The 26669-nt window shown below is 36.4% G+C and overlaps 1 protein-coding gene across 7 annotated transcripts; it reads right to left on the bottom strand.

Moving 5' to 3' along the window:
• Positions 1-354: 354 nt before the first annotated feature.
• On the bottom strand, positions 355-26451 carry ZNF570 (zinc finger protein 570). Of its 7 annotated transcripts, none has more exons than XM_041745892.1 (5): positions 26250-26451; positions 25062-25263; positions 21928-22054; positions 21504-21599; positions 355-4430 (listed from the first exon to the last, which is right to left on the bottom strand). In XM_041745892.1, exons 2-5 carry the CDS (start codon positions 25176-25178, stop codon positions 3073-3075), a joined length of 1698 nt encoding a protein of 565 aa, XP_041601826.1. In that variant the 5' UTR covers positions 25179-25263; positions 26250-26451; the 3' UTR covers positions 355-3072. The 7 variants fall into 7 exon arrangements, with proteins under 7 accessions (XP_041601826.1, XP_041601823.1, XP_041601825.1 ...); XM_041745889.1 differs by lacking the exon at positions 26250-26451 and adding an exon at positions 25860-26116; XM_041745891.1 differs by lacking the exon at positions 26250-26451 and adding an exon at positions 25860-26116 and having other exon boundaries at positions 25062-25178.
• Between the last annotated feature and the right edge of the window lie 218 nt (positions 26452-26669).

Here is a 26669-nt window from a genome sequence, read left to right as displayed (position 1 = left end):
AGACACAGAAAAACAAATACCATATGATCTCATGCACAGACTGTAAAAAATAAGTTTAACTCACAGTAACATAGAATGGTGGACAAGAGGCTGGGACTGGGGAAAGGAGGATTTTTCATCAAGAGGTACAAACTTTCAATTATAAGGGTAAATTCTGAAGACCTAATGTAAAACCTGGTAACTATAGTTAATAATAATCTGTACTCGAAATTTGCAGAGAGCTCAAGTATTCTCTTCACACACACACACACACACACACACACACACACAAATAACTATATGAGGTGACAGTTAATTAGCTTGGTTGTGGTCATCATTTCACAGTGTATGTCAAAACATCACATTGAACACCTGACATATATACCATCTTAATCTGTCAGTCATACCTCAATAAAGCTGGGGAGGGAGAAAAACACTGTTGTGGGAAAAACACGTAATAAGTAGGCTATAAAACCATAAAAATATAGTCATTGTCAAAACACTGATACACCAAATTGCTAACAGTGATTGCATCTGAAATCAATTATGTGTCAGCTTCTCTTTGAAGAGGATGATGTATAGGGATGCAAACAGCAGTGGCATGCCTGAAGTATATAGTAAGGAAATAACCTGACAAAAGCAATTATTTAACTGTTCTTTATTTTTTATTATGAAATTGATACAGAGAATAAGAACCTACCTATAACCAACAACCAGCTTTATCAATTTTGTAAGAATTGGCCATATTTGCTTATTTTTTTTAAAGAAATAAATGATTAAAAGCTATCTCCCTTTTGCCTCCTTTTCTCAGTCTCATTTTTCTCCCCCTCCAGATGTCACCACTGTTTTGGATTTAATTATTATTTCTGTGACTGTTGTAACAATAAATCTATGATATTTAGCCATGGAAAATACACATAGCATTAATTTGCGTATTTTAAAAATTTATATAAGTGGTACCATCTCATACAAAATACTCCCTAGTTCAATTTCATTAATATTAAGATTTATCTATGTTAATAGAAGTAGCTCTACTTCATTCGTTTTAACTTGGGCTATAGCTTATATCCACCTTAATGGTTATTTTGATTGCTTTAAGCTTTTCATTCTCAAATAATGCTCAAATAGACTTTCATGTACATCACCCTAAACACATGAGGAGAGACTATAAGAGGTTTAAGTATGGAACTGCTGGGTCAGAGAGTATCCACATTTTCAACTTTACTAGATATTGCTAAATTATCCTAAATACAACTACTTCCAATAGCACTGTATGAACATTCCTACTGCTCCACATGTTTCCAGTAATTGGCTCTGTGATGCTTTTGGCAAAGTGATGATTTTGAAAGAGTTCACTGTGGTTTTATTTGCACATCCCTTACTGTGATGGATATAAACAAATATTCTAATAGCTCCAACTCCATCCATTCTCTATAGGGATAAACCATGTTTATCATATGCAGAACTTCTACATATAGGTCAGATTCAACAATTTTCTTGCTCTTAAGAATTCACACTTCATGAATTTCAGAACAAAGCTGTGAAATTAAAGGGCAAAAAGACCTGAGGAATTTTGGTTCTAACTGCAGTGAATTTGTGAATTGGTAATAACAACTTTATTATCCTGAGTCTCTTGAGCCTGGACTATATGATACTCCTCAGTTTATTATTCTTCATTTTGCTGGGTCTAGAAAATCTATTGTTTTATATTTAAGTATAAACAATTTCAGCATTTGAACTTCAATTTAACTCTATGAGGACATAATCTTAGTATGGATCATTGTCTCCTCATATATAAAACAGTTTCCAACAAACAGTAGCTACTCAATATTCACTGAATGAGTGGAAGCATATATATATATATTTGAAATATATAAAATATATGAAAGCCTATATATATTTGTCTAACTTTTTTTCCTTCAGTTCACTTTTGGTTTCAATTTTACAACCACTAGTTAAAAATTTACAAACTTTATAATTTTTCTGTGGTATGAAGCAACTTAAATGCTTTTTAAATTTACCTAAATTCACCCAATACAATTGCCTGGGCTTGGTGCCTTTTTATGGGATAGTATGAATTTCTATGTTTATTGTTTTTTTGCAGTTAGTTGTGATACTCTATTTTTTTCTTGATGTAAATGTGAGTTCTGTATTCTCAGTGAATCCTCATTTTCTTTATGTTGATTAGTTTATCCAACTCTCTTTATAAACTTCCTGAAACTGGCTGAAGGTGTGAATAGTTCTATTACATGTGTCTATATTGATTACTTATCTAGAGTATGAAGACTCCACTGATGTTTCTAAAATTTTGGGGTTTTCTCAATTCTGACCTGCTGCCTCTCAGGGATGTTCTACTTTGTCCCCCTAGGAATTTTCTTCTAGTTGTGAGAGGAGTGAGCTAATATATGTTGAGTATGTAGAACAGTGCCTGATGCATAGTACACACTCAATACATGTTAGCTATTACGATTTATTGGATATCTGCTATATTTGATGTGCTATGTGAAGCACTTTACATGCAAATTTATTACTTAATATGTATCAATCTACAACAGACACTATTTCATTTAATAATCACATTTCTACAATACAGTATCCTTTATTATCCCTATTTTAAGAATTAAAGAAAACCCTGAGGTTTATACAAGTCAAACAAATTACTCAAAGTCACACAATGCCACAGTAGTGGTAGAGCTATGATTTTCCAGAATCGAAGCTCTTAGTCCTGGGAAGTGCCTAGTGCTCAGATAAGGAGACTGGAATAAAATAAGGCCAAAAGGTATATAAGAATCATATAATGAAGTGCCTCATAGACAATTTTCAGACTGTGGATATTAGCTTAAGAACAACAGTAAACCAAAAAAAAAAAAAAAAGTTTTAAATGGAGGCAGTGATGTATTCTTATACTCAAAAAGAAAAAAATAAGTTCGAGGTATGGTGGGAAATGAATTTAAGGGGACCAAAGTTGATATAGGAAGACCTGTTAGAAAGCTACAGCATGGTGATCCAAGTGAGATAAATCTTAGATTAGGGCAACAACATTAGAGAGAGAGAAAAAGAGTATAAATTCTGGAAATATTTATGAGATAGTGTCTAGAGGACTTGGTGATTGACTGGATTGGGTGGTGAGAGTGACTCCCCAAGATGGATTCTCTGATGATGAGCAAGGTGTGCATGCTGCCTGAAAGTTTTCTTGCATTCTTTACATTCATAGGGTCTCTCTCCAGTATGAATTCTCTGATGTTGGGCAAGGGATCCACAGTAACTAAAAGCCTTTCCACAAACGTTACATTCATAAGGCTTCTCTCCAGTATGAACTCTCTGATGTTGAGTAAGGGATGAGTCATTGCTAAAAGCCTTCCCACATTTAATACATTCATAGGGTTTCTCTCCAGTATGAACTCTTTGATGTTGGGCAAGGTAGGCAATCTGGCTGAATGCTTTCCTACATTCTTGACATTTATAAGGTTTTTCTCCAGTATGAATTCTCTGATGTTGAGCAAGATGTGAATTCTGGCTGAAAGCCTTTCCACATTCCTTACATTCATAGGGTCTCTCTCCAGTATGTATTCTCTGGTGTACAGTAAGGTATGCACGAAGGCTAAATGCTTTCCCACAGACATTACATTCATAAGGCTTCTCACCAGTATGAACTCTCTGGTGTTGAGCAATGGATGATCGATTGCTAAATGCTTTCCCACATTCAATACATTCATAAGGTTTCTCCCCAGTATGAACTCTCTGATGTTGAGCAAGGTAAGCAAACTGGCTAAAGGCTTTCCTACATACCTTGCATTCATAAGGTTTTTCTCCAGTATGAACTCTCAGATGTTGAACAAGATGTGCATTCTGACTGAAGGCTTTCCTACATTCCTTACATTCATAGGGTTTCTCTCCAGTATGAATCCTCTGATGTTGAACAAGATTTGATCGCTGGCTGAAGGCTTTTCCACATTCTATACATTTATATGGTTTCTCTCCAGTATGAATTCTTTGATGAAGAGTAAGAGATGAGCTCTGGCTAAAGACTTTTTCACAGTCATTACATTTCAAAAGTTTCTTCTCTGTATAGATACTCTTGGGCTTAACGGCCATTAAATTTCTTTTAAAGCTTTTCTTATGTGTATTATGTTTATGTACTTTCTCCTCTTTGGTGATTATCTGTTGTGTATGAAGCAATGTGTTTGGATGGAAACTTCCCCAAGATTTGTTATATTCTTGTGCTCTTCTATTAATACGGGCTTCTTCATCAGTGATTGTCTCTTCCTTGAAAGATGCCTTCTCACTTACTGGCTGTCTCTCAAAATGGCCCTCACATTTCCATTCTTCTCTTAAACTAGAATACTCAAGGCTATAGCTTGTAAGTTTTTCTATTATCTTTTGTGATGATTGTGCTTCATAGATGTCCTGCTTTGAAGTTAGTTCTTCAGTCTCACACATAGATTCCCAGCCTGAAAAATAATAATTAAAAAAACGGTCTCCTCTATCATGTACCACAAGGAACATTTATGAAAGTGCATTCAAAAAATGGATTATGTGAATTTAATAGATAAAACCCACAAGAACATTGCCTTTTTAAGTTCTGATGTTTGCGAGAAACAAAATAGGTCACAAAGAAACTTGAGAAGGAATGACTAGAATTTTAAGAAAGTCAGTAACGTAAATCTCCAGTAAATAAAGAATTATGGAGGTGGATGGACTTGGTTATAATTTTATGCATGTATGCATAAATATAGGCACTGAAATAACCTCCATTCTTATAGTTGCTTTTTTCAAGAATATTCATTGAACCTTGTGCCATATACTCTTCTAAATGCTTTTGATATTATAGTAAACAAAACAAAGACCCTTACTTTTGTGGACCTTATATTCTTTGGGGAGATAGGAAATAAATGCTAAATGAGTAATTTTATTGTATATTAGAAAGTACTAAGAGCTACAGAAAAGGAAAAGCAGGGTAAAAGAGATTAGGAATGTTGGCAAAGTTAGAGGTAGGAATAATTAGCAAGTTAACATTTAAGCAAAGATCTGAAGGAAGTGAAGAAGTTAGTCACTTAGATATATGGAGAAAGGGCATTTTGGGCAAAGGAAACAGCCTAAAAGTAGAAACATGTTTCCATGTTTGAGGAATAGCAGGAAGGTGAGTCTAGGAAGAGATGAGGTCAAGAGATAAAAGATAAGAATACTTAAACTTTATTTGATTTCCTGACTGGGACAGAGAACTACTGAAGTGTTTGTGGAGTAGAGGAGTGATATCCATTTACAGTTTAATAAAAATATTGAAAGGTGGCGAACAGAGAAGAAGCAAGCGGATCTATGATTGTAGTAATCCAGGTGAAGACAATGAGGGTGTCTAGACCAGAAAGCTAGCAATGGAGGTATATTGAGCTGGTCAGATTCTAGGTATGTTTTGTAGGAAATGCCAGGACAATATCCTGACAGACTGGTTATGAAACTTAACAGAAAAATGAGACAAAGAAGCATTCAAAGTTTATGATCTGAGCAATGGCAGGATGGATTAGCATCAACAGTGATGGGGGAGGCACTTGGGTGGCTCAGTGGTTGAGTGTCTGCCTCTAACTCAGGACATGATCCCAGGGTTCTGGAATCAAGCCCCACATCAGGCTCCCTGTGGGGAGCTTGCTTCTCCCTCTGCCTATGTCTCTGCCTCTTTCTCTGTGTCTCTTGTGAACAAATAAATAAATAATCTTAAAAAAAAAAAACAGTGATGGGGAAGGCTGGGTACAGCAGGTTTAAGTGGAATGACATGGAAGATCTGGAATTCAGTTTTGAAAATAATAAAGTGTTTTTTAGACATTGAAATGGAAATGCTGAAAAGGCAGGCAGGACCCATGAAACTGAGTTTAAGACAGAGGTCTGGACTAGAGATTTTAAATTAGGAATTGACAGCATATACATGGTAGTTAAAGAGACTACATTACCAAGAGAATGAGTGTAGATAAAGAGAAGAGAAGAGAAAGGAGCAAGTAATGAACTCTAGAGCACTCTAACATTAAGTAAGATATTTGAGAAAAGAGAACCAAAAGAGATTAAAAAGGAATAAATGTTAAACAAAAAAATCATGGCTGAGAACATTAATACAACCTGATATTAAATTGAAGATTGTAATGAAAATCAAGTTGTTCAATGATTTATACTGAAAAAGAATACTTATGCTGAAAAAGAATAAAATAAAAGAATAAAAAACCTGGAAAATTAGTCAAGAAATGTCACAAAAGTAATAAAAATAACAGCTAAACATAGTGACCATTAAAAAGAATTGTGTGTATGTTGTTACTTGCAAAACACCAGAAATGAATCATTACATAAAAAAAGGTGCATAAAAGAATGTAGAAGCTATGTAGAAAGGAGATTACTGGTATACTTATTTTTTCAAGTAAGAATGTATCATTTTGCAATGTTTTAGAAGATTTTATTTATTTGAGACAGAGAGTGTGCATGCGAAGCAGGGCAGAGGGTCAGAGGGAGAGGGAGAAGCAGACTTTCTGCTGAGCAGGGAGCCTGATGCAGGACTCAATTCCAGGGCCCTGAGATCATGACCTGAGCCAAAGGCAGATGCTAACCTACTGAGCCACCCAGGTGCCCCTCATTTTGCAATTTTAGAATCGATTTAAAAAGCAATAAAAGAGGGACGCCTGGGTGGCTCTGCAGTTGAGCATCTGCCTTTGGCTCAGGTCATGATCTGGCAGTCCAGGGATTGAGTCCCACATGGAGCTCCTAACATGGAGCCTGCTTCTCCCTCTCCCTACATCTCTGCCCCTCTTTCTCTCTCTCTCTCTCTCTCTCTCTCTCTCTCTCTCTCTCTCTGTCTCTCATGAATTAATAAATAAAATCTTTAAAAAAAAGAAAGCACAAAAAAATAACTTCAGAAGGTAACTTTACCATTGACAACAACAATGAAGAGGGAAAATATCCTAAAAATAAACTTTACAAGAAATGAGCAAAAGCTTTATAATTCTAATGAGGGACCCACTGCCCCCCATAAATTTGCATAAAGGGAGAAGATGCATACTTTGCTTTTCTATACAAAGAACCAACTATGTATAGCCATTAATTCTAAATTCACAATCAGAACTTCATTGTAAATTTTTTCTTAATTGTGTAATAAAGATTTTGGCAGGACTTAGTCTATGGCTCCCAAGTGGTAACGCTCTAAACCCTCTATATTCCTGGAAGGAGTGTCATTGTTATTCATAGTGAGCCCTTGGAACCATACCGGATAGCTCATAACTATAGTTTATGACTCACAACTTGCCCCTTTATAGTTTTTGCTAATGTGATGATTTAGGATGGAGGCTAGCCATGCCAGAAAGAACCACCATGTGACTAAAGGGTTGGTACTTTGAACCCCCATGATATCAGTCTGACTTCTGGGAGGGGAAGGAGGCTGGAGATTGAATCATGTTGGGCACTGGGCAATGACTCACTCAATCATGCCTCCATAATGAAACCAAAATCCAAAAAATAAATAACCCTATACACTGATGCTCTCTTGAGAGCTTATTCTTTTGAATACTAAGATGTCTGGAGGGCCCCTTCATGTTTGCAGCACTCCCAGACTTTGCCCTTTGTGCCCTCTACTTCTGGCTGGTTCTTTGTACCTTTTGTTAAAAACAAAACTGTAATCATAATATAACCTCTGTGAGCCGCTGTTGTGTATCATAAAACCTGAGGGTGATTACAGGTACCCTGTTATCTGTACCCGGCTGATCAGAAAACAGGGTGGCCCTGAAGATCCCTAAGCTTTCAGCTGGTGTCTGAAATAAGCAGTCTTGTGTAGCACTGCTCTCTTAGATTATGCAGTTTGGCAAACTGACCTTAAGAATTTTTTTAAAATCCTAAAGTATATTAGACAAGTAAACATGTGTCTAGGATAGACTATGCATTGTCCATAAAATATGCATTAATAAATTTAAAGACTGAAATCATACAAATGATCTTTCCTAATCATAATGAAGTTAGAAATCAATAGCAAAATGAAAACTGGAAAAAATCCACAAATATGTGGAAGTTAAACGCTTAACCAATTGGGTCAGAGAAGAAATTGCAAGTTACCTTGAAACCCATGGGAATAAAAATACAACATTCCAAAACTTACAAGATACAGCAAAGCTGTGCTACAAGGGAAATGTATATCATTGATGCTTACATTAAAAAAGAAGAAAGAGTTCAGCAAGCTAACATTATATCTTAATAAACTAGAAAAAGAGCAAACTAAACCCAAAGCTAGGAGAAAGAAAAAAATAAGAAAGATTAAAGCAGAGATAACAAAATAATAGAATCAACAAAACCAAGAGTCATTGAAAAAGATCAACAAAACTGACAAACTTTTATTTGGATTGACTAAGAAAAATAAAAGAAGACTCCAGTAACTAAAATCAGAAATAAACTGTGCCACATTATTACCAAGTATACAGGAATAAAAAGGATTATAAGAGAGTTCTGTGAACAACTGCATGCCAACAAATGGGCTAATAAACTGGATAAAATGGACAAATGCTAAGAAATACACAACCTACCAGACTGAATAACAAAGAAATAGAAAATCTGAACAGACCCATAGCTAATAAGTCTACTAAATCAGTAATCCATCCAAAACCTTCCAACAAGAAAAGGCCTAGAACCTGATAGTGCCTGTGGTGAATTCTACCAAACATTTAAAGAATTTGCACAACTCCTCCTCAAACTCTTCCAAAGACATGAAGAGGAGTAAAGACTTCCAAACTCATTCTTTGAGGCCAGCATTACTCTGATACCAAAGCCAGAGTAAGAATACTATAAGAAAACTAGAGACAAATATACTCTATGAGCTTCGATGTAAATAAAAATCATCAACAAGTACTAGCAAACTGAATTCAACAGCATATTATAAGGATTATACACCATGACCAAGTGGAATTTATTTCTGGAATGCAAGGATGGTTCAGAAAAAAATCAATGTAACATACATTAACAGAATGAAGGAAAAAACATGATCATTCCAATTGGTGCAGAAAAAGCATCTGACAAAATCCAACACCCTTTCATGATAAAAACACTCAACAAACTGGCAATGGAAGGAAACTACTTCCACATAATACAAGCCATATATGAAAAGCACACAGCTAACATCACATTCAATGGTGAAAGACTGAAAGTTTTCCTTTAAAATTTCCAGGAACAAGGCAAGAGTGCCCACTTTCACTACTTCTAGTCAATATAGTGCTGGATATTCTAGCCAGAGTGATTAGCTAAGAAAAATAAATTTTAAAAATCCAAATTATAAAGAAGTAAAATTATGGGTTTGTAGATGACATGCTCTTATACGTAAAAACGATACAGACTCCACATGCCCCCCCACATTAGAACTAATAAACAAATTCAGCAAAGTAGCAGGGTACAAAGTCAATACACTAATTGCATTTCTGTACATGAACAATGAACAATCTGAAAAGGAAATTAAGAAAACAACTCTATTTACAATAGCATAAAAAAGAATAAAATAAGAACTAATCAAGGAGGTGAAAGATTTGTACAATGAAAACTACAAAACATTGCGGAAAGAAATCAAATAAAATATAAGTAAATGGAGATATTCCGAAATCATGGATTAGAACTTTAATATGGCTAAGATGTCCATACTACTTAAAGTATCCACAGATTCAGTGCAATCCCTATCAAATCCCAATGATTTTTTTCAGAAATAAGAAAAATTAATTCTAAAATTCATATGGAATCTCAATGGACCCCAAATAGTGAAAATAATCTTGAAGATGAAGAACAAAGTTCCAGAACAAATCTGGAAAAGGAAGAACAAAGTCTCACACTCCCTGATTTCAGAACTTTCTACAAAGTATAGTAATCAAAACAATGTGGTACTGGCATAAAGACAGACATACAGAATAATAGAGTAGAAAATTGAAAGCCACAAAATAAAACCTCATGTATATGATCAAATGACTTTTGATAAGGGTGCTAACATATATAAAAGACCCACAGCTATTATCATCCCCAATAGGGAAAACCTGAGTGCTCTTCCCCTACAGTTAGGAACAAGACAGGGATGTCCACTCTCACCACTATTGTTTTTTTTAAGATTTATTTATTTATTTGAGTGAGAGAGAGCATGAATGGGAGCAGAGGGAGAAGAAGACATAAACTTAAGTAGACTCTGCACTGAATGCTAAGCCCAACACCTGGGCTGGGCTAAGCTGGGCTAAGCCCAGCTCTATCTCACAACCCTGAGATCACGACCTGAGACAAAACCAAAAGCCTAACTGATGGTGCCATCCAGATGCCCCTCTCACCACTGTTATTTAACATAGTACTGGAAGTCCTAGCCACAGCAATCAGACAACACAAAGGGAAAAAAAGATATCCAAATCATTAGAAAGAAGTCAAACTTTCACTATTTGTAGATGACATGATACTCTATATAGAAAATCTAAAAGACTCCAAAAACTTGCTAAAATTGATACATGAATTCAGTATAGCCTCTGGACAAAAATCTATGTATAGGAAATTGTTGCGTTAATGGCTAATAGACACATGAAAAAAAAAAGTTCAACATCACTCATCATCAGGGAAATACAAATCAACCACAATGAGCTATCACCTCATACTGTCCAAATGGCTAAAACTAGCAATTCAGGAAACAACAGATGTTGGCAAGGATGTGGAAAATTTCATTGTTTATGGGAATGTAAACTGGTACAGCCACTCTGGAAAACAGTATGGAGGTTCCTCAAAAAGTTAAAAACTGAACTGCCTTATGACCCAGCAATTGCACTATTAGGTATTTATCCAAAGGATAAATACAAGCACCCCAATGTTTATAGTAACACTATCAACAATAGCCAAATTATGGAAAGAGACCACATGTGCATCAACTAATGAATGGATAAAGAAGATGTGGAATATTACTCAGCCATCAAAAAGAATGAAATCTTGCTATTTGCAATGATGAGGATGAAACAAAAGTGTATTATGCTAAGTGAAATAAGTCAGAGAAAAACAAATACCATATGATTTTACTCAAATGTACAATTTAAGGGAAAAAAAGATGAAGATAGGGAAATGGAAGGGAAAGTAAAATAAGATAAAAACAGAAATGGAGGCAAACCATAAGAGACTCTCTCTTTTGAGTAGGCTCCATGCCCAGCATGAAACCCAATTTGGGGCTTGAACCCACATCTGTGAGATCAAGACCTGAGGTGAGATCAAGAGTCAGATGCTCAATTGATCCACCTAAGGTACACCAGGAGACTCTTAACTATAGAGAACACATTGAGCATTGAGGTTTGCTAGAAGGAAGATGAGAGAGGGGAGCGATGGGCTACTGGGTGATGGTCATTAAGGAGGACACTTGCTGTGACGAGCACTGAATGTTATATATAAGTGATGAATCATTAAATTCTACTCCTAAAAGTAATACTACACTATATGTTAACTAACTCAAATTTAAGTAGAATCTTGGAAGAAAAAAAAAAAAGTTCCATTTCTATACAACTATACTGAAGCAACAGAAAGAGAAATCAAGGACTCAATCCCTTTTACAATTGTACCAAAAACCAGAAGATATCTAGGAATAAACCTAACCAAAGAGGTGAAAGACCTGTATTCTGAAAACTATACAGCACTGATGAAGGAAAATGAAGATGACACAAATAAATGGAAAAACAGGGGCACCTGGGTGGCTCAATGGTCAAGCATCTGCCTTTGGCTCAGGTTGTGACACCAGAGTCCTGGGATCAAGTCCCACGTCAGGCTCCCTGCTTCTCCCTCTGTCTATGTCTCTGCCTCTGTTTCTCTTCTCTCATGAATAAGTAAATAAAATCTTAAAAAAAAAAGAAATGGAAAAATATTCCATGCTTATGGATTAAAAGAATATCGTTAAAATGTCTATATTACTCAGAGCAATCTACACATTTAATACAATATCTATCAAAATACCAACAGTATTTTTCACAGAGCTAGAACAAACAATCCTACAATTTATATGGAACCACATAAGACCCTGAATAGACAAAGCAATCTTGAAAAAGCAAAGCAATGCTAGAGGCATCACAATTCTGGATTTCAAGATATATTACAAAGTGTAATGATCAAGAAAGTATGGTACTGGCACAACAGACATACCAAAAATAGAATAAAAAATCTAGAAATGAAACCATTACCATATAGTCAATTGATCTTCGACAATGCAGGAAAGAACATCCAGTGGAAAAAAGACAGTCTCTTCAACAAATGGTGTTGGGAAAACTGGATCACCTTCTTATATCATACACAAAAATAAATTCAAAATGGAGGAAAGACCTAATTATGAGACAGGAAACCATCAAAATACTAGAGGACAACATTGGCAGTAACCTCTTTGACATCAGCCATAGCAACTTCTTACTAGATAGGTCTCCTGAGGCAAAGGAAACAAAAGCAAAAATTACTAGGATTTCATCAAAATAAAAAGCTTCTAAAAAAAAAAAAATAAAAATAAAATAAAATAAAATAAAATAAAAAGCTTCTGCACAGCGAAGGAAAGTCAACAAAACTAAAAGGCAACCTACTGAATCGGAGGAGATATTTTCAAATGACCTATCCGATAAAGGGTTAATATAAAAAATCTATAAAGAGGGCAGCCCAGGTGGCTCAGTGGTTTAGTGCCGCCTTCAGCCCAGGGCCTCATCCTGGAGACTCCGGATCAAGTCCCACGTCGGGCTCCCTGCACTGGAGCCTGTTTCTCCCTCTGCCTGGGCCTCTGCCTCTCTCTTTCTGTGTGTCTCTCATGAATAAATAAAATCTTTTTAAAAAAATCTATAAAGAATATATCAAACTCAAACCCAAAAACCAAATAATCCAGTTAAGAAATGGGCAGAAGACAGGAAAACATATTTTCCCAAAGAAGACATACAGATGATAAGGGTGCCAGGATCATTCCATGGGGAAAGGATAGGTTTTACAACAAATGGTGCTGAGAAAACTGGATATCCACATCCAAAATAATAAAGCTGGGTTCTTCCTTTACATTAAATACAAAAGTTAACCCCAAGTGGATCAAAGACCTAAATGTAAGGCCTAAATATAAAATACTTTTAGTTGCAAACTAAAAATCCTCATGACATTGAATTTAACAATGATTTCTTGGTTATGATATCATAAAGCATAGCCATCAAGGGAAAAGAAAAACTAAATTTCATGAAAATTAAAAACTTTTATACATCAAAGATTATAATCAACAAGGTAAAAAATGCAAGCCACAGAATGGGAGAAAACATCTGCAAATTATGCACCTGAAAAGCAAATATATCCATCATTTATTAAGAACTCCTACAATTCAACAAGAACACAATTCAAAACTAGGCAAAATCTATGTATTCACCATCAGGGTTCTTTTAAATTTTTATTTATTTATTCATGAGAGACACAGAGAGAGAGGCAGAGACACAAGCAGGGGGAGAAGCAGGTTCCACGCAGGGAGCAGGACGTGGGACTTGATCCCGGGTCTCCAAGATCACGCCCTGAGCTGTAGGTGGCGCTAAACCGCGGAGCCACCGGGGCTGCCCACACCATCAGAGTTTTTAAACATGTCTTTGATAATTGACTTTTCAGATTGTTTTTAAATCAATAAAGACACAGATTTGATCAGCAAAAATAATGAGCTTAATCCAATGAACATATATCAAATGCTGTATATTGCACAACCAGAAACATAATATTTTCTAGGACACATTATTTACCAAAATTAACTACTAAGACATAAAATAAGTTTCAAAGAATTTAAATTAAATAGACCATATTTTCTAACCACAGTACAGTTAAAGAAACAAAATACTTTAATTTGGAACCTAAAAATTCCAGGTAATTCATGGATCCAGAAAAAGAAAATCAATGGAAATTAGAAAATGCTTAGATATACATGATAGCAAAAATACAACCTATCAAAACATGTGGAATACATTCCTAATACAGTCGTCAAAAAAAAAATATTGTATTTTTAAGTTATCTCTATACCCAGGGTAGGGCTTGAACTCACAACTCCAAGATCAAGAGTCCCATGTTCTACCAAGTGAGCCAGTCAGGTACCCCTATTCCTTAATATGTCAAGTGCTTATAACAGGAAAGAAAAATCCTCAAAAACAATGAATTATCTAACATTAAAAGTAAAAAATAGAATAGCATAAACAAATGTAGAAAGAATTAAATAATAAAGAAGAGAAATACGTGAAATTTTTAAAAAGATAAATTAGAGAGGATCAGTGAAGTGAAAAAAAAGTCTGAAAATACAAAAAGGATAAATGCACGGAAAAAATCTTTCTCCCTTTTTGGAAGAAAAAAGAGGTCATAATAACATACATTGCCAACTTTAGATAAGAGAAAATAATGGAGAACTTTAATAAATTGAATATTTACATAGGATGTAAAAATTCCTAGAAAAAATACTATAACTCCATGATTATAGGAAAAACAGGATCTTATAACAAATTCAATTAATAGTTTAAATTATTTTCACACACAAAAAAATCACAGGCCAAGATGAACAAATTTCTATCAAAAATTCAAAAAACAAAGAATTTTGATTTTATACAAATTATTCTAAGGAAGAAAAGAAAGGAATACTCATCAATAAATTTTATGAGACTAGTATCTTGATTCCAAAATCTTACAAGAGTACTCAAAGGGAAAACTGAACATCAACTTCACTGATTAACATAGGTGCAAAAAACCTAAACAATATATTAGCAAACAGTAAGTAGCCATGAATGAAAAAAGATATAAAGATGGTTTTGCCTCAGGACTACAAAGTCGGTTCAACATTAAAAATGTAATAGGTAAATCACCACATTAAGAGATGAAAAACTAAAAACCATCTAATCATCAAAAGAGACAGAAAAATGTTTGGTGAAACTCAATATCTTTCCACAATGAAACTCTAGCAAAAAGGAACAAAAAGGTATCTACCAAAACATTTAAATAGCAGAATTATTAATAACAAAATATGAAAGCACTGTCATTAAGACCAAAAATCATACATCATACAACAAAATGAAATAAAAGGCATCAAAATCAATAAGGGAGAAGTAAAATCTTCACTATTAGATGACTTGACACTATATATAGAAAATGCAAAAGACTCCATCAAAAATTGCTAAAACAAATAAATTCGGTAACATTGCAGGATACAAAATCAATGTACAGAAATGCTGCATTTTTATATACCAATAATGAAACAGCAGAAAGTGAAATTAAGAAAACAACCCTATTTATAATTGCACCAAAAATAATAAGATGCCTAGGAATAAACTTAACCAAAGAGGTGAAGGAACTGTCCTCTGAAAACTATAAAACACCTGATGAAAGAAATTGAAGATGAGATGAAGAAATGGAAAAACATCCATACCCATGGGCTGGAAGAACTACTGTTAAAGTGTCTACATTGCCCAAAGCAATCTACATATTTAATGCAATCCCTATGAAAATGACAACAGCATTTTTCACAGAAATAGAGCAGATAATCCTAAAATGTATATGGAGCCACAAAAGACCCCAAATAGCCAAAGCAATCTTGAAAAAACAAAGCAAAGCTGCAGGCATCAGAATTCTGGATTTGAGTGTATTACAAAGCTGTAATAATCAAAACATATGATACCAGGGGCCACCCAAGCTGGCTTAGCCAGTGAAGTGGGCAACTCTTGATCTTAAGATTGGGTATAGAGATTACTTAAAAATAAAATTTTAACAAAACCAACAGTATGAAAAAAAAAACCAACAGTATGGTATCGGCACAAAAATAGACACATAGATCAATGGAACAGAATAGAAAATCTAGAAATAAAACCACAATTATATGGTCAATTAATCTTCAACAAACCAGGGAAGACTATCCAATGGAAAAAAGTCTCTTCAACAAATGGAGTCGGGGAAACTGGACAGCAACATGTAAAAGAATGAAACTGGACCACTTTCTTACACCACACGCATACCAAAAAAAAAAAAAATCCTCAAAGTAGATTAAAAACCTAAATGTGAGACTCGAAACCATAAAAATCCTAGAGTAGAACACAGATAGTAATTTCTCTGACATTGGCTATAGCAACATTTTTCTAGGTAGCTCCCTTGAGGGAAGGGAAATAAAAACAAAAATAAACTATTGGAACTTCATCAAAATAAAAAGCTTCTGCACAGCAAAGGAAACAATCAAGAAAACTAAAAGGCAACCTATAGAATGGGAGAAGATATCTGCAAATGACATATCTGATAAAGAGTTAATATCCAAAATATATAAAGAACTTATACAATTCAACAGCCAGAAAACAAATAATCCAATTAAAAAATGGGCAGAAGACATGAACAGACATTTATCTAGAGAAGACATACAGATGACCAACAGATACATAAAAAGATACTCATCATCACTCATGATTAGGGAAATGGCAATCGAAATTACAATGAGATATCACCTCTCATACCTGTCAGGATGGTTAAAATAAATAGCACAAGAAAGAACAGGTGTTAGCAAAGATGTGGAGAAAAAGAAACCTTTGTGAACTGTTAGGAATACAAACTGTGCAGCCACTGTGGAAAAGAGTATGGAGGTTACTCAAAAAGTTAAAAACAGAACTACCCTACGATCCAGTAATTGCAGTACTGGATATTTACCTAAAGAATACAAAAACACTCATTCAAAGGGATACATGCCACCCTATGTTTATAGCAGCATTATTTACAATTGCCAAATTATGGAAGCAGCCTAAAAACACTAAATCGATATACACATATATATACACACACTAAATATTATTCAGCCATAAAAAAGAATGAAATTTTGCCAATTGCAATGACATGGATAGAATTAGAGAGTATTATGCTAAGTGAAAAATGTCAGAGAAAGACAAAATATGATTGCACTCGTATGTGGAATTTAAGAAACAAACAAGCAAAAGGGAAAAGAGATAAAGACAAATCAAGAAACATTTAATTACAGAAATCTGAGGGTTATCAGAGGGGAACGGAGTTATCAAGGGGGATGGGTTAAATACATGATGGAGATTAAGATTAATACATTAAAATATGATTGCACTCATATGTGGAATTTAAGAAACAAACAAGCAAAAGGGAAAAGAGATAAAGACAAACCAAGAAACAGATTTAATTACAGAAATCTGAGGGTTATCAGAGGGGAATGGAGTTATCAAGGGGGATGGGTTAAATACATGATGGAGATTAAGGAGTACACTTGTGATGTGCACTGGGTGATGTATGGAATTGCTGAATCACTATAGTATACCTGAAACTAATATAACACAATACATTAACTGGAATTAAAATTAAAACTTAAAAACAAAAAAAGAATGCCTACTATCACTACTTCAGTTCATATTGTACTGAATATCTAAGGGCAACAGGAAAAAGAAATTAAAGGTTTAAGAATTTAAAATGAAACCACCATTATTCACAGATACGCCTGCCCAGAGAAAAAATCCAAAGAAATCTAAAAACTATTAGCATTAATGGGAGAGCATGGCAACATTACTGGATATAAGGTCAATGTATAAAAGTTAAGTTCATTTCAATACATGAGTAGCAAATAGAAAATATACACAACATTTAACAAAGTAATAAAACTATGATGCCCAGGAATTAATCTAACAGAAGATGTATATGGCCTTTATGGAGAAAGTTATAAAACATACTAAAGGAAAGTTTTACAAGCTCAGTAAATGCAGAGAGAAACCACAGAATAAAAAAATTTATAAACAGAAAAATGTATAGGGACGCCTGGGTGGCTCAGTGGTTGAGCACCTGCCTTTGGCTCAGGTCGTTATCCCTGGATCTGGGATTGAGTCCTACATCTGGCTCCCTGCGGGGAGCCGGCTTCTCCTTCTGCCTATGTCTCTGCCTCTCTCTCTCTGTCTGTGTCTCTCATGAATAAATAAATAAATCTTTTTAAAAAAAGAGAAAAATTTATAAAATTGATATAGAGAATAAGTAAATTTCAATCAAAAGCCAACCGCTTTTTTTGTTGTTTTCTGGGGGAACTAATAAGCTCGCTCTAAACTTTATTCAGATGGCTAACAAGCAAACAAGAAATTATGAAGAAATAAACAAGGTGTAAGGGACTTGCCCTAACAGATACTCTGTCTTACAATGAAGTATTTTAATTAAGACAGTGTGGTGCCGGCATAAGAAAAAAAGAGATCAATGACATGGAGCTCAAAATCAGACCCACATATATACTATAACTTAGTATATTAAGATATAGCATTCTGAACAATGAGCAAAAAGAGCTCATTTCTTCAAAAAGTCTAGGACATTTGGTTTTCAATAAGGCACAGAAATTAAATTTTTACTTCAGGGATCCCTGGGTGGCGCAGCGGTTTAGCGCCTGCCTTTGGCCCGGGGCGCGATCCTGGAGACCCGGGATCGAATCCCACATCGGGCTTCCGGCGCATGGAGCCTGCTTCTCCCTCTGCCTGTGTCTCTGCCTCTCTCTCTCTCTCTCTGTGTGTGTGACTATCATAAATAAATAAAAATTAAAAAAAAAATTTTTACTTCAATCTCAAAAATCAATTTCGATTGGATTATAGCCCTAAATACAAAAGGAAAATCTTTAGAAAACAATTTGAGAATATCTATATGACTTTAGACTACACAAAAAAATTTTAAACAAAATGTCAAATCAAAAATATAAAATATATATATATATATATATATATATATATATATATATATATAAATTACAAACATATATACAGAAGACAACCTTCCCCAAAATGAGCAAGATTCTGAGCAGGCATTTCACAAAGGAGGAAATCCAAATGGCCATTATAAATACAAAATAAGATGTCTAATTTATTTTGTAATCAAGTGATGGCAGTATAAGATAATATTTCACACCCATCAAATTGGCAAAAAAAAATTTTAAACTTGTCAATTCTGAGTGTAGAGCGATGAGTACTCTCATACACAGCTGTTGGAAATGTTAAGTTAATAAAGAAAAAAAGAAATGTAAGTTAATACAAGCACTTTGGAAAGTAAATAACATTATCTAGTTAATTTCTGGCTATATTCAATATATGAGCATGTGCACCTACAGTCATGTTTAAGGTACACAGCAGTTAACATTTATAATAGCACAAGATGGACACAACTCAAATGACCTTCAATAGGCAAACTGCAGTTTGTGGAATACATTACATTTCAGCAGATAAAAAAATAGCTACTAAAATTAACATGGATGAATCTCAGTAATATAATTCTTTTTAGAGAGAGAGAGGGAGAGAGTAGGGCAAGGGGAAGGACAGAGGGAGAGAATCTCAAGCAGGCACCACACCCATCACAGAGCCCGACTCACAACCTTGAGATCATGACTGAGCCAAAATCAAGAGTCAGATGCTTAACCAACTGAGCCACCCAGGTGCCCCTCAGGAATATAATTTTGAGATGAGAAAAAGTCAGAATTACATGCACCATATATTTTCACATGTAAAAAGTTTAAAATACACAAATATAATATTTTTAAAGGGTATATGGCACAACTATTAAGAAAAGTCAAGAAAAAATAAGCAGAATTGTAGAATAATGGTATCCTCAATAATGGGTGGGGACTAAAAAAAAATGGGTGGGGACAAGCCATGGGTGGGGAATGGTGCATCTTTAGGTGGGGCCCTCAAAGGCCCATAATGGCATTGACAATTTTCTATTCTTTCTTTTTTTTCTTTTAAGATTTTATTTCTTTATCCACAAGAGACACAGAGAGAGAGAGAGGCAGAGACACAGGCAGAGGGAGAAACAGGCACTCCAAACAGTGCCTGACGTGGGACTCAATTCCGGGGCTCCAGGTCACACCCTGGGCCAAAGGCAGCACTAAACTGCTGAGCCACCCGGGCTGCGCCTTTTTTTCTTTTCTTTTCTTTTTTTTTTTTTTTAAAGTAATCTATATACCCAACATGGAGCATGTTCTACCAGCCGGGCCAGCCAGGCACCTTACAATATTCTATATCTTTTTTTTTTTTTTTTTTTTTTATGATAGTCACAGAGAGAGAGAGAGGCAGAGACACAGGCAGAGGGAGAAGCAGGCTCCATGCACCGGGAGCCCGATGTGGGATTCGATCCCGGGTCTCCAGGATCGCGCCCTGGGCCAAAGGCAGGCGCCAAACCGCTGCGCCACCCAGGGATCCCACAATATTCTATATCTTAAGCTAAGAGATAGGTACATGGGTTTTATTCTATTATTATTTAAATTATGTATATATGCTAATATACATTCATGTGTGTGATTAATAATAATTAATAAATAAAATTTAACCATATATTCTTTGACATTATAGTCCCACATCACTGTTCTTAAAAAGCTGAACAAGGACATAAAATACTGGAGAAAAGTACTGAGGGTGGGTGAGTTGCAGAGTGGGATCGACAGAGCTATTTACAGTGACTCGCATTTTCTTTTGAACTTTAGTCTTCCATTTTACCTCAATGCTTCCTACGTCTTTTTAAAAAAAAAAAAAATTTTTATTTATTTATTCATGAAAGACATGAGAGAGAGAGAGAGAGGCAGAGACACAGGCCGAGGGAGAAGCAGGCTTCATGCAGGGAGCCAGACATGGGACTCGATCCCAGGTCTCCAGGATCACGCCCTGGGCTGAAAGGGGCACTAAACCGCTGAGCCACCTGGGCTGCCCAATGCTTCCTATGTCTATCTAAAAATCCTTCCTATGCCACAAACCTAAACTCTTAATTTCTTTTCTCTCAAATTTTTTTAGCTTCTCACCTCTGTTTTTGTTAGAGACCATCAGTTACCTGGACTCCTTGGCCTCTCACCTCTTTCTCTGCACTTCCTTGTGTCAACTTTCTTTTCACATATGCCATTTATAGCTAATACTGTATCTCTGCTACTAGCCCATCAATTGTTTTTTGATAACTTCTACAAATACGTAGCGCCTTAGCATCTTGCATGTACTGTTTAAAAATTCAGTAACTGTTTATGAAAGGAATGAAAGAATGAATGAACTGACCATCAAGAGAAAAATGAGGCATTTGGAGATCTACTACTACAATAATAGTAACTAACAGTCTGAGTTCACAATATGAAAAAGGAACTGTTAAAGCACTTTAAAAGTATATCCCATTTTACAGACAATAAAAGTACAGAGAAGTTAAGTAATTTGCCCCAAATTTTACTGCATGTAAGAGTCAAGACTTGAACCTGACACTTTAGTTGTAGCTGTCTGTACAGCTCAAAAGTTTATCAGATCAGGAAAAGATTTTTTAAAGACTAGAAGAAACTTATGAACGTGGGAAGGAATGCGACTCAGAGAATAGATAAATGAGTTCTTAGAAAGGAGGGAGCAAAGTATTAAGGGAGACACAGTGAAGAATAACAAATTTGGGGGAACACTCTAAAAGACCCCACATTTCTAATAAGACCTAGAACATGCCAACAAAGAAAAGTAAGGAGGTGATACCTCTAGGACAAGCTGAGCCTTCACCTCCAGAGGTTTTTGCCTGCCTATTTCCTCTTCACTCACCTGAGCACAAGCCTTTTGCCAGCTCTCTCTTCACCATCCAGGGCTCTTTCCCTTGTTCCAACAATAATATCACACTTGGCTTAGAAAAGCAGAGTCCTACATGTATGAAAAGAAACAATTTGGTCATGCTGTGCATATCCCAGAACTCATAATCCTTTGATCAACAAGGAAGAGGGAATTTACAGTAAGCCAGAGATAAATGTGTAAAGGATGTATATTCAAAATATAGGAAAGCTAAAGCTTGCAACACAGATTAGTAATAGATCTGTCGCCCAGCAACTCCACAAATAATAAACCAGTACTTTGCACAGCAAAAGACATTTGGCCACGCACTGAAGATGCTATCCAAAGATTCACAACAGTGGTAGCAAAGAGGTCTTTATGAATAGGAGCTCAATTTTGTGAGGACTCAAGATATTCTTACCTAAGGACACCAAGATTCTATAATTCTCCAACATCACATTACTGTACAGATGCCTTTGAGAAGAATTTAGACAATCCCATTCCTCTTGGGAGAAGTCTACAGCCACATCTCTGAAGGTCACCAACTCCTGAAATGAAATAAATAAGTGAATGAAATAATTTCATCTCTTAACATATTCACCTTGTTATACCCCAGGCATACTGGGCTTTCCCTGATATTACATCCTCAAATCAAATATGTCAAGTATGTTCCCCCTCAAGCCTTTTATACTTGTCAGATTATTCTGTATAAAAATAGCAAGCTCTTCCTCTGTTCCCTATTTCCCTAACCCTCCTTTATTTTTCTCTATGGCACTTAATTATTTTATTATCATCTGTTCCCAACCTTCACTAAACTGTGAAGTTCATGAGGGCAGAGTATGTTTTTGATTTGCTCACTGCTACATCCCTAGTTATAGAACTATGTGGCACATAGTATGTGGCACACATGAGGCATTCAGGTATTTGCTGAATAAATTAAATTAATGAATGAATGGTTTGACAAGTTCAAGAAACTATGAGAGGATAAAAAATGAGACCAGAAGGTGCTGAGGTGCTTGAGTGGCACAGTCAATTAAGTGTCCCACTATTGGTTTATACTCAGGTTGTGATTTCAGGGTCCTGAGACAGGGCCCCAACTCAGGCTCTGCACTCAGTGCATAGTCGGCTTGGGAGTCTCTCTCCCTTTCCCTTTGCTCCTCTCCCTGTATTCACACACTCGCATGCACTCTCTCAAATAAATCCTTAAAGAAAAATGAGACCAGACAGTGCTTGCTATATCTCTGAAAATTGTGCTAGACCAAAGAGAGAAAATCATCAATTCTATTAAAACTTTAATCCAGAGTACTTAAAGTTTTGTGTAAAGAAATGGGTGTTCTGCTTAGAATATTGCTTCTGCCTATAGGGGCTAGGCAAAGTTCTTAAAAACTTGGAGCTAACTGTGATTCAGCTGGGTTCTAGGTTTCTATAATGTGACCACATGCTGATGAAAACTAACATACGTGTGTGTGTGTATATATATATATATATATATACACATACACACATACACACACACACATATATGTGTGTAAATTTTTTTACAAAATTAGAAGAGGTGAATCTGTCAAGGCAAGAAAACATTTACTGGGAACTTGATACAATTTTGTCATAGTTAAACTGTCTACGGAATAAAAATTATTAAAGTGTTTTATTACAACACTCAGTAAATTTTTCTTATTTAATTATATGATGTAGTTTTTGAGTTTCATCTCTGTCCTACCAATAATATCCCTTATATGTTGCAGAAATGTTCCTGTTAAGAGTTTGGTTCATATGCCATATATGCTTCCAAAAATGTTTTCCTTACCTTATGTAAATATATATAATAAATGTATAAATATTTTTAACATATGGTACACATTTTTTCAATGATTCTTTTAATGAAAGTTAATGAAAATAATGACAATGTCAAGATAATGAGCTTAAATTATCACTTTAAAATATTTGAATTCTAACAAATGGTCTCTTAAAATATCTGACACCTCTCTCTCTCTATCTCTCTACATATATATATTACATATATATATATATATACACACACACACACATACAATGGCATATTAGTCATCAAAAAGAGTGAAATAAAAAAAAAAAAAAAAGAATGAAATCTTGCCATTTGCAACAGCGTGGACGAAACTAGAGGGTATTATGCTAAGCAAAATAAGCCAGTCAGAGAAAAACAAATACCATGTGATTTCATTCATATGTGGAATTTAAGAAACAAAGCAAATGAACAAAGGGTGGGGGAAAGAGAGATAAACCAAAAAACAGATTCTTAACTGTAGAAACAAACAGATGGTTCCCAGAGGGGAGATGGGGGGCAAATAGATGAAACAGGTGAAGGGGATTAGGAATGCACATGTCTTGATGAACACTGAGTAATGTATGGAACTGTTAGATCATCCATCTTTAAAAAACCTTGTTGACCACAGTTTATCCTTCAGTCACCACCCTTTCTCTTATTCCCTTATAGCTAAATTATTTGAAACAGTTGTCTATACTTTCTATTATTTATATTCCTGCTATGAAGAATCATATAATATGACATGTGTAACAGAATCACTTTGACTGCTCTGTTGAGAATAGACTAAAAGAGAGGAAGGATGCAAGTAGACCGAAAAGTTAGGAAAGTATAGCAATAATGTAGGTGAGAGATGACAGTTTGGACCAGAATGGATGCCGTGTTGGTAGTAAAAGTGGTCAACTTCTGGATATACTTTGAATGTAGAACAAATAGAACTTCATGATGGAAGACTTTTAGCTTGAGCATCTGAGACAGGGAAATATGTAAGTTTCCTAATTGGTTTCCCTGTTTCTATCCTTGTCCCATTCAGTTTATTCTCAATAGCAGCCAGAGTGATTCTATTAAATGAGAATTAGATCATGGCATTTCTATGCTCCTAAACTTCCAATGGCTTGTTTCACTAAGTTTGAGATGTTTGAGTTTGAGGTATCATTATACAACCGAATGAAGATGCTAAGCAGAGAATTGGATGTACAAGTTTGAATTTCAGGAGAGAGGCTGTATATATAATTTAGTGGTTGCTGGCACACAGAAGGCATTTAAAGTCAGGAGAAAGAATGAGATGACCAAACGAGGGAGTATAGATAGAGAAGAGGACCGAGGACTAAGCCTTCTTTCTTAACAGGTATTCAATAAAAATTTGTTGAGTATCTGAACATTTGGATAGAGATTATAATGAAGAAGTTAGTCTGTATCTTGGGGAATAGCATTCCAGACAGAGGGAACAGCAAGTGCAAGGCTATGAGTTAAGAATGTACTCAGCTCACTATAAGGAAACTAGTGTGCCTAGAACTGAGTGAGTGAGTTACAAACAGAGTGATTAGGTGAGCTCAGAAAGATAGGCAGGGACCAGAATATGTTTGGCCTTGTAGGCTAAGGCAAGGACTTCAGCATTTATTCTGAATGAGGTAGGAATCAACTACTGGAGTGTTTTAAGTGACATGATTAGCGACCCAGAAAAGTATCAGCAAAAGCAAAGTTAATGTCTTCTTGGTTTGAAAATATTTCAGGAAATAGAGACATCAACTCACCTGGTACATGGCTTTAAGAAGTCCAACAGCCATTCTTTCCTCCTCTTGGCTCTTCTCGTGGGAAATGGCAGTGTCCTTAGATGACGGAGATGAAAAACTAGGATTTTCTTGCAGCATCTAGAAACACCAGCCTATAATTTTTCAGTTTCTCTTCCCTCCTCTTGCACCCTTCCTTCCAATAGAGAGAAAGCATACTGGAGACCTAAGAAATTTGTTTGCATACAATTTAACCCATGCCTAAATCACTTCCTAATTTATTATTTTAGCAATAGATTTCTACAAATAAGGAGTCCAAGGAATGTAATCATTTGCATAAAGACACACAATCAATGAATAACAGTACCAAGATCAAACAAAGGTCTTCCTGACTCCACAGTCTTTCTCCTCTCCAACAGACTAGTGGTTCTGAAACTTGGCATCACCAGCTTCAAAAGATATTGGTGGCACACAGTCTCACTAGTCCCCCCACATACTCTTAAAAACTACAGTACCAACCACTGTCTCACACACACAACAATCCGCGGCCCCGGGTGTGTGGGCAGTTTCACACCGCCACACTCTTCCGTAGCCCCAAGTCTCAAACACTAGGGTATCACAACCCACGTTCACTCACACAACCCCAGTCACAAAGAGGCCGAGGGTACTGGAACAACGGGGACACAATACCCTCCCACCCCCACTCCGTCTCACACTGTAGCACCAACCATCGACTCGCTCGCACCCAGTCACAGACAGGACGCGCACAGGCACCTCGGATGACAGTCTCACACTCTGTGACAACCAACCACCGTCTCGCACCTGGAGTCACACCGAGGGCCCCGGGAACCGACGTCCGGGGGACCCACAGGCCACTCCTCAGCCCATTCCCTACCTGCAGAAGTGAACTGCGGGAAGATCCCGTCCCCGCCCCGAAGGCTCGGGCAATCTACTCCGGCCCACCTCCTGCCCTAAGAGTCTAATGGGAACCCACCCCCGCGGGCCGGGAAAGGAGCGACTGGGCCTCCGGAGGACACAAAGGGGCCGCCGGCCCAGTGCTCGCGGGGGCCACTGGGAAATGTAGTCCTGATCAGAAAAAGCGGCGCCGCAGAGTCCGACTGCACTGGCGCGACTCCGCTGGGGGCTCGTAACACCGCCCCCTCCGCCCAAGGTCCTCCCACGCCGGCCTTACAGGGGAAGCCCCGATCTCACCTCCGAGACAGGGTCCGCCAGAGAAACGAGGTTGAGCGTCAACTAGACGGACTGAGATTGAAGTGCTCGGGCACAAGTGCTTGGTCCACCTCCCTTTGTAACGGGGCAGAGAATTTAGGGCACCGAGTAGCCGCAGGGGGAGTGTTTGTGCGTCCACACAAACGGGGCGAGAGGCGAGCTCCTACAATTGAGCTGGGGTACCCGAAAAAGTGTGGAACAGAGAGGAGAGTGCGCAGGTGCATTATACTTCCACCCAGTCCCGCCTTCCCTAGAGCGTTTTTTTTTGCTTGGGGAGTGAGTTACCTTGAAGAGCCGAGAGGAGGAGTCAGCGTAGAGTGTCACCCTTTGCATACGGTTCTTGTATTTCTGATTTGGTGATTGTGGCTGTGAAGGTGTGCCCCCTTCCTAAAATAGCTCTTC

Source organism: Vulpes lagopus, chromosome 2, assembly GCF_018345385.1.
Source record: "Vulpes lagopus strain Blue_001 chromosome 2, ASM1834538v1, whole genome shotgun sequence".
NCBI classification, from domain to species: Eukaryota; Metazoa; Chordata; class Mammalia; order Carnivora; family Canidae; genus Vulpes; species Vulpes lagopus.
This window is presented reverse-complemented; position numbering and strand designations above follow the sequence as displayed.

What these genes read in the sequence shown, in the direction of transcription:
- ZNF570 (XM_041745892.1), bottom strand. Translation starts at nt 25,178, where the DNA reads ATGCTGCAAGAAAATCCTAGTTTTTCATCTCCGTCATCTAAGGACACT. An exon ending in TTCTTAAAGCCATGTACCAG is followed by an intron (nt 22,055 to 25,061) that starts GTGAGTTGATGT and finishes ATTTCATTTCAG; the next exon opens with GAGTTGGTGACCTTCAGAGA. An exon ending in GGCAAAAGGCTTGTGCTCAG is followed by an intron (nt 4,431 to 21,503) that starts GTGAGTGAAGAG and finishes ATTATTTTTCAG; the next exon opens with GCTGGGAATCTATGTGTGAG.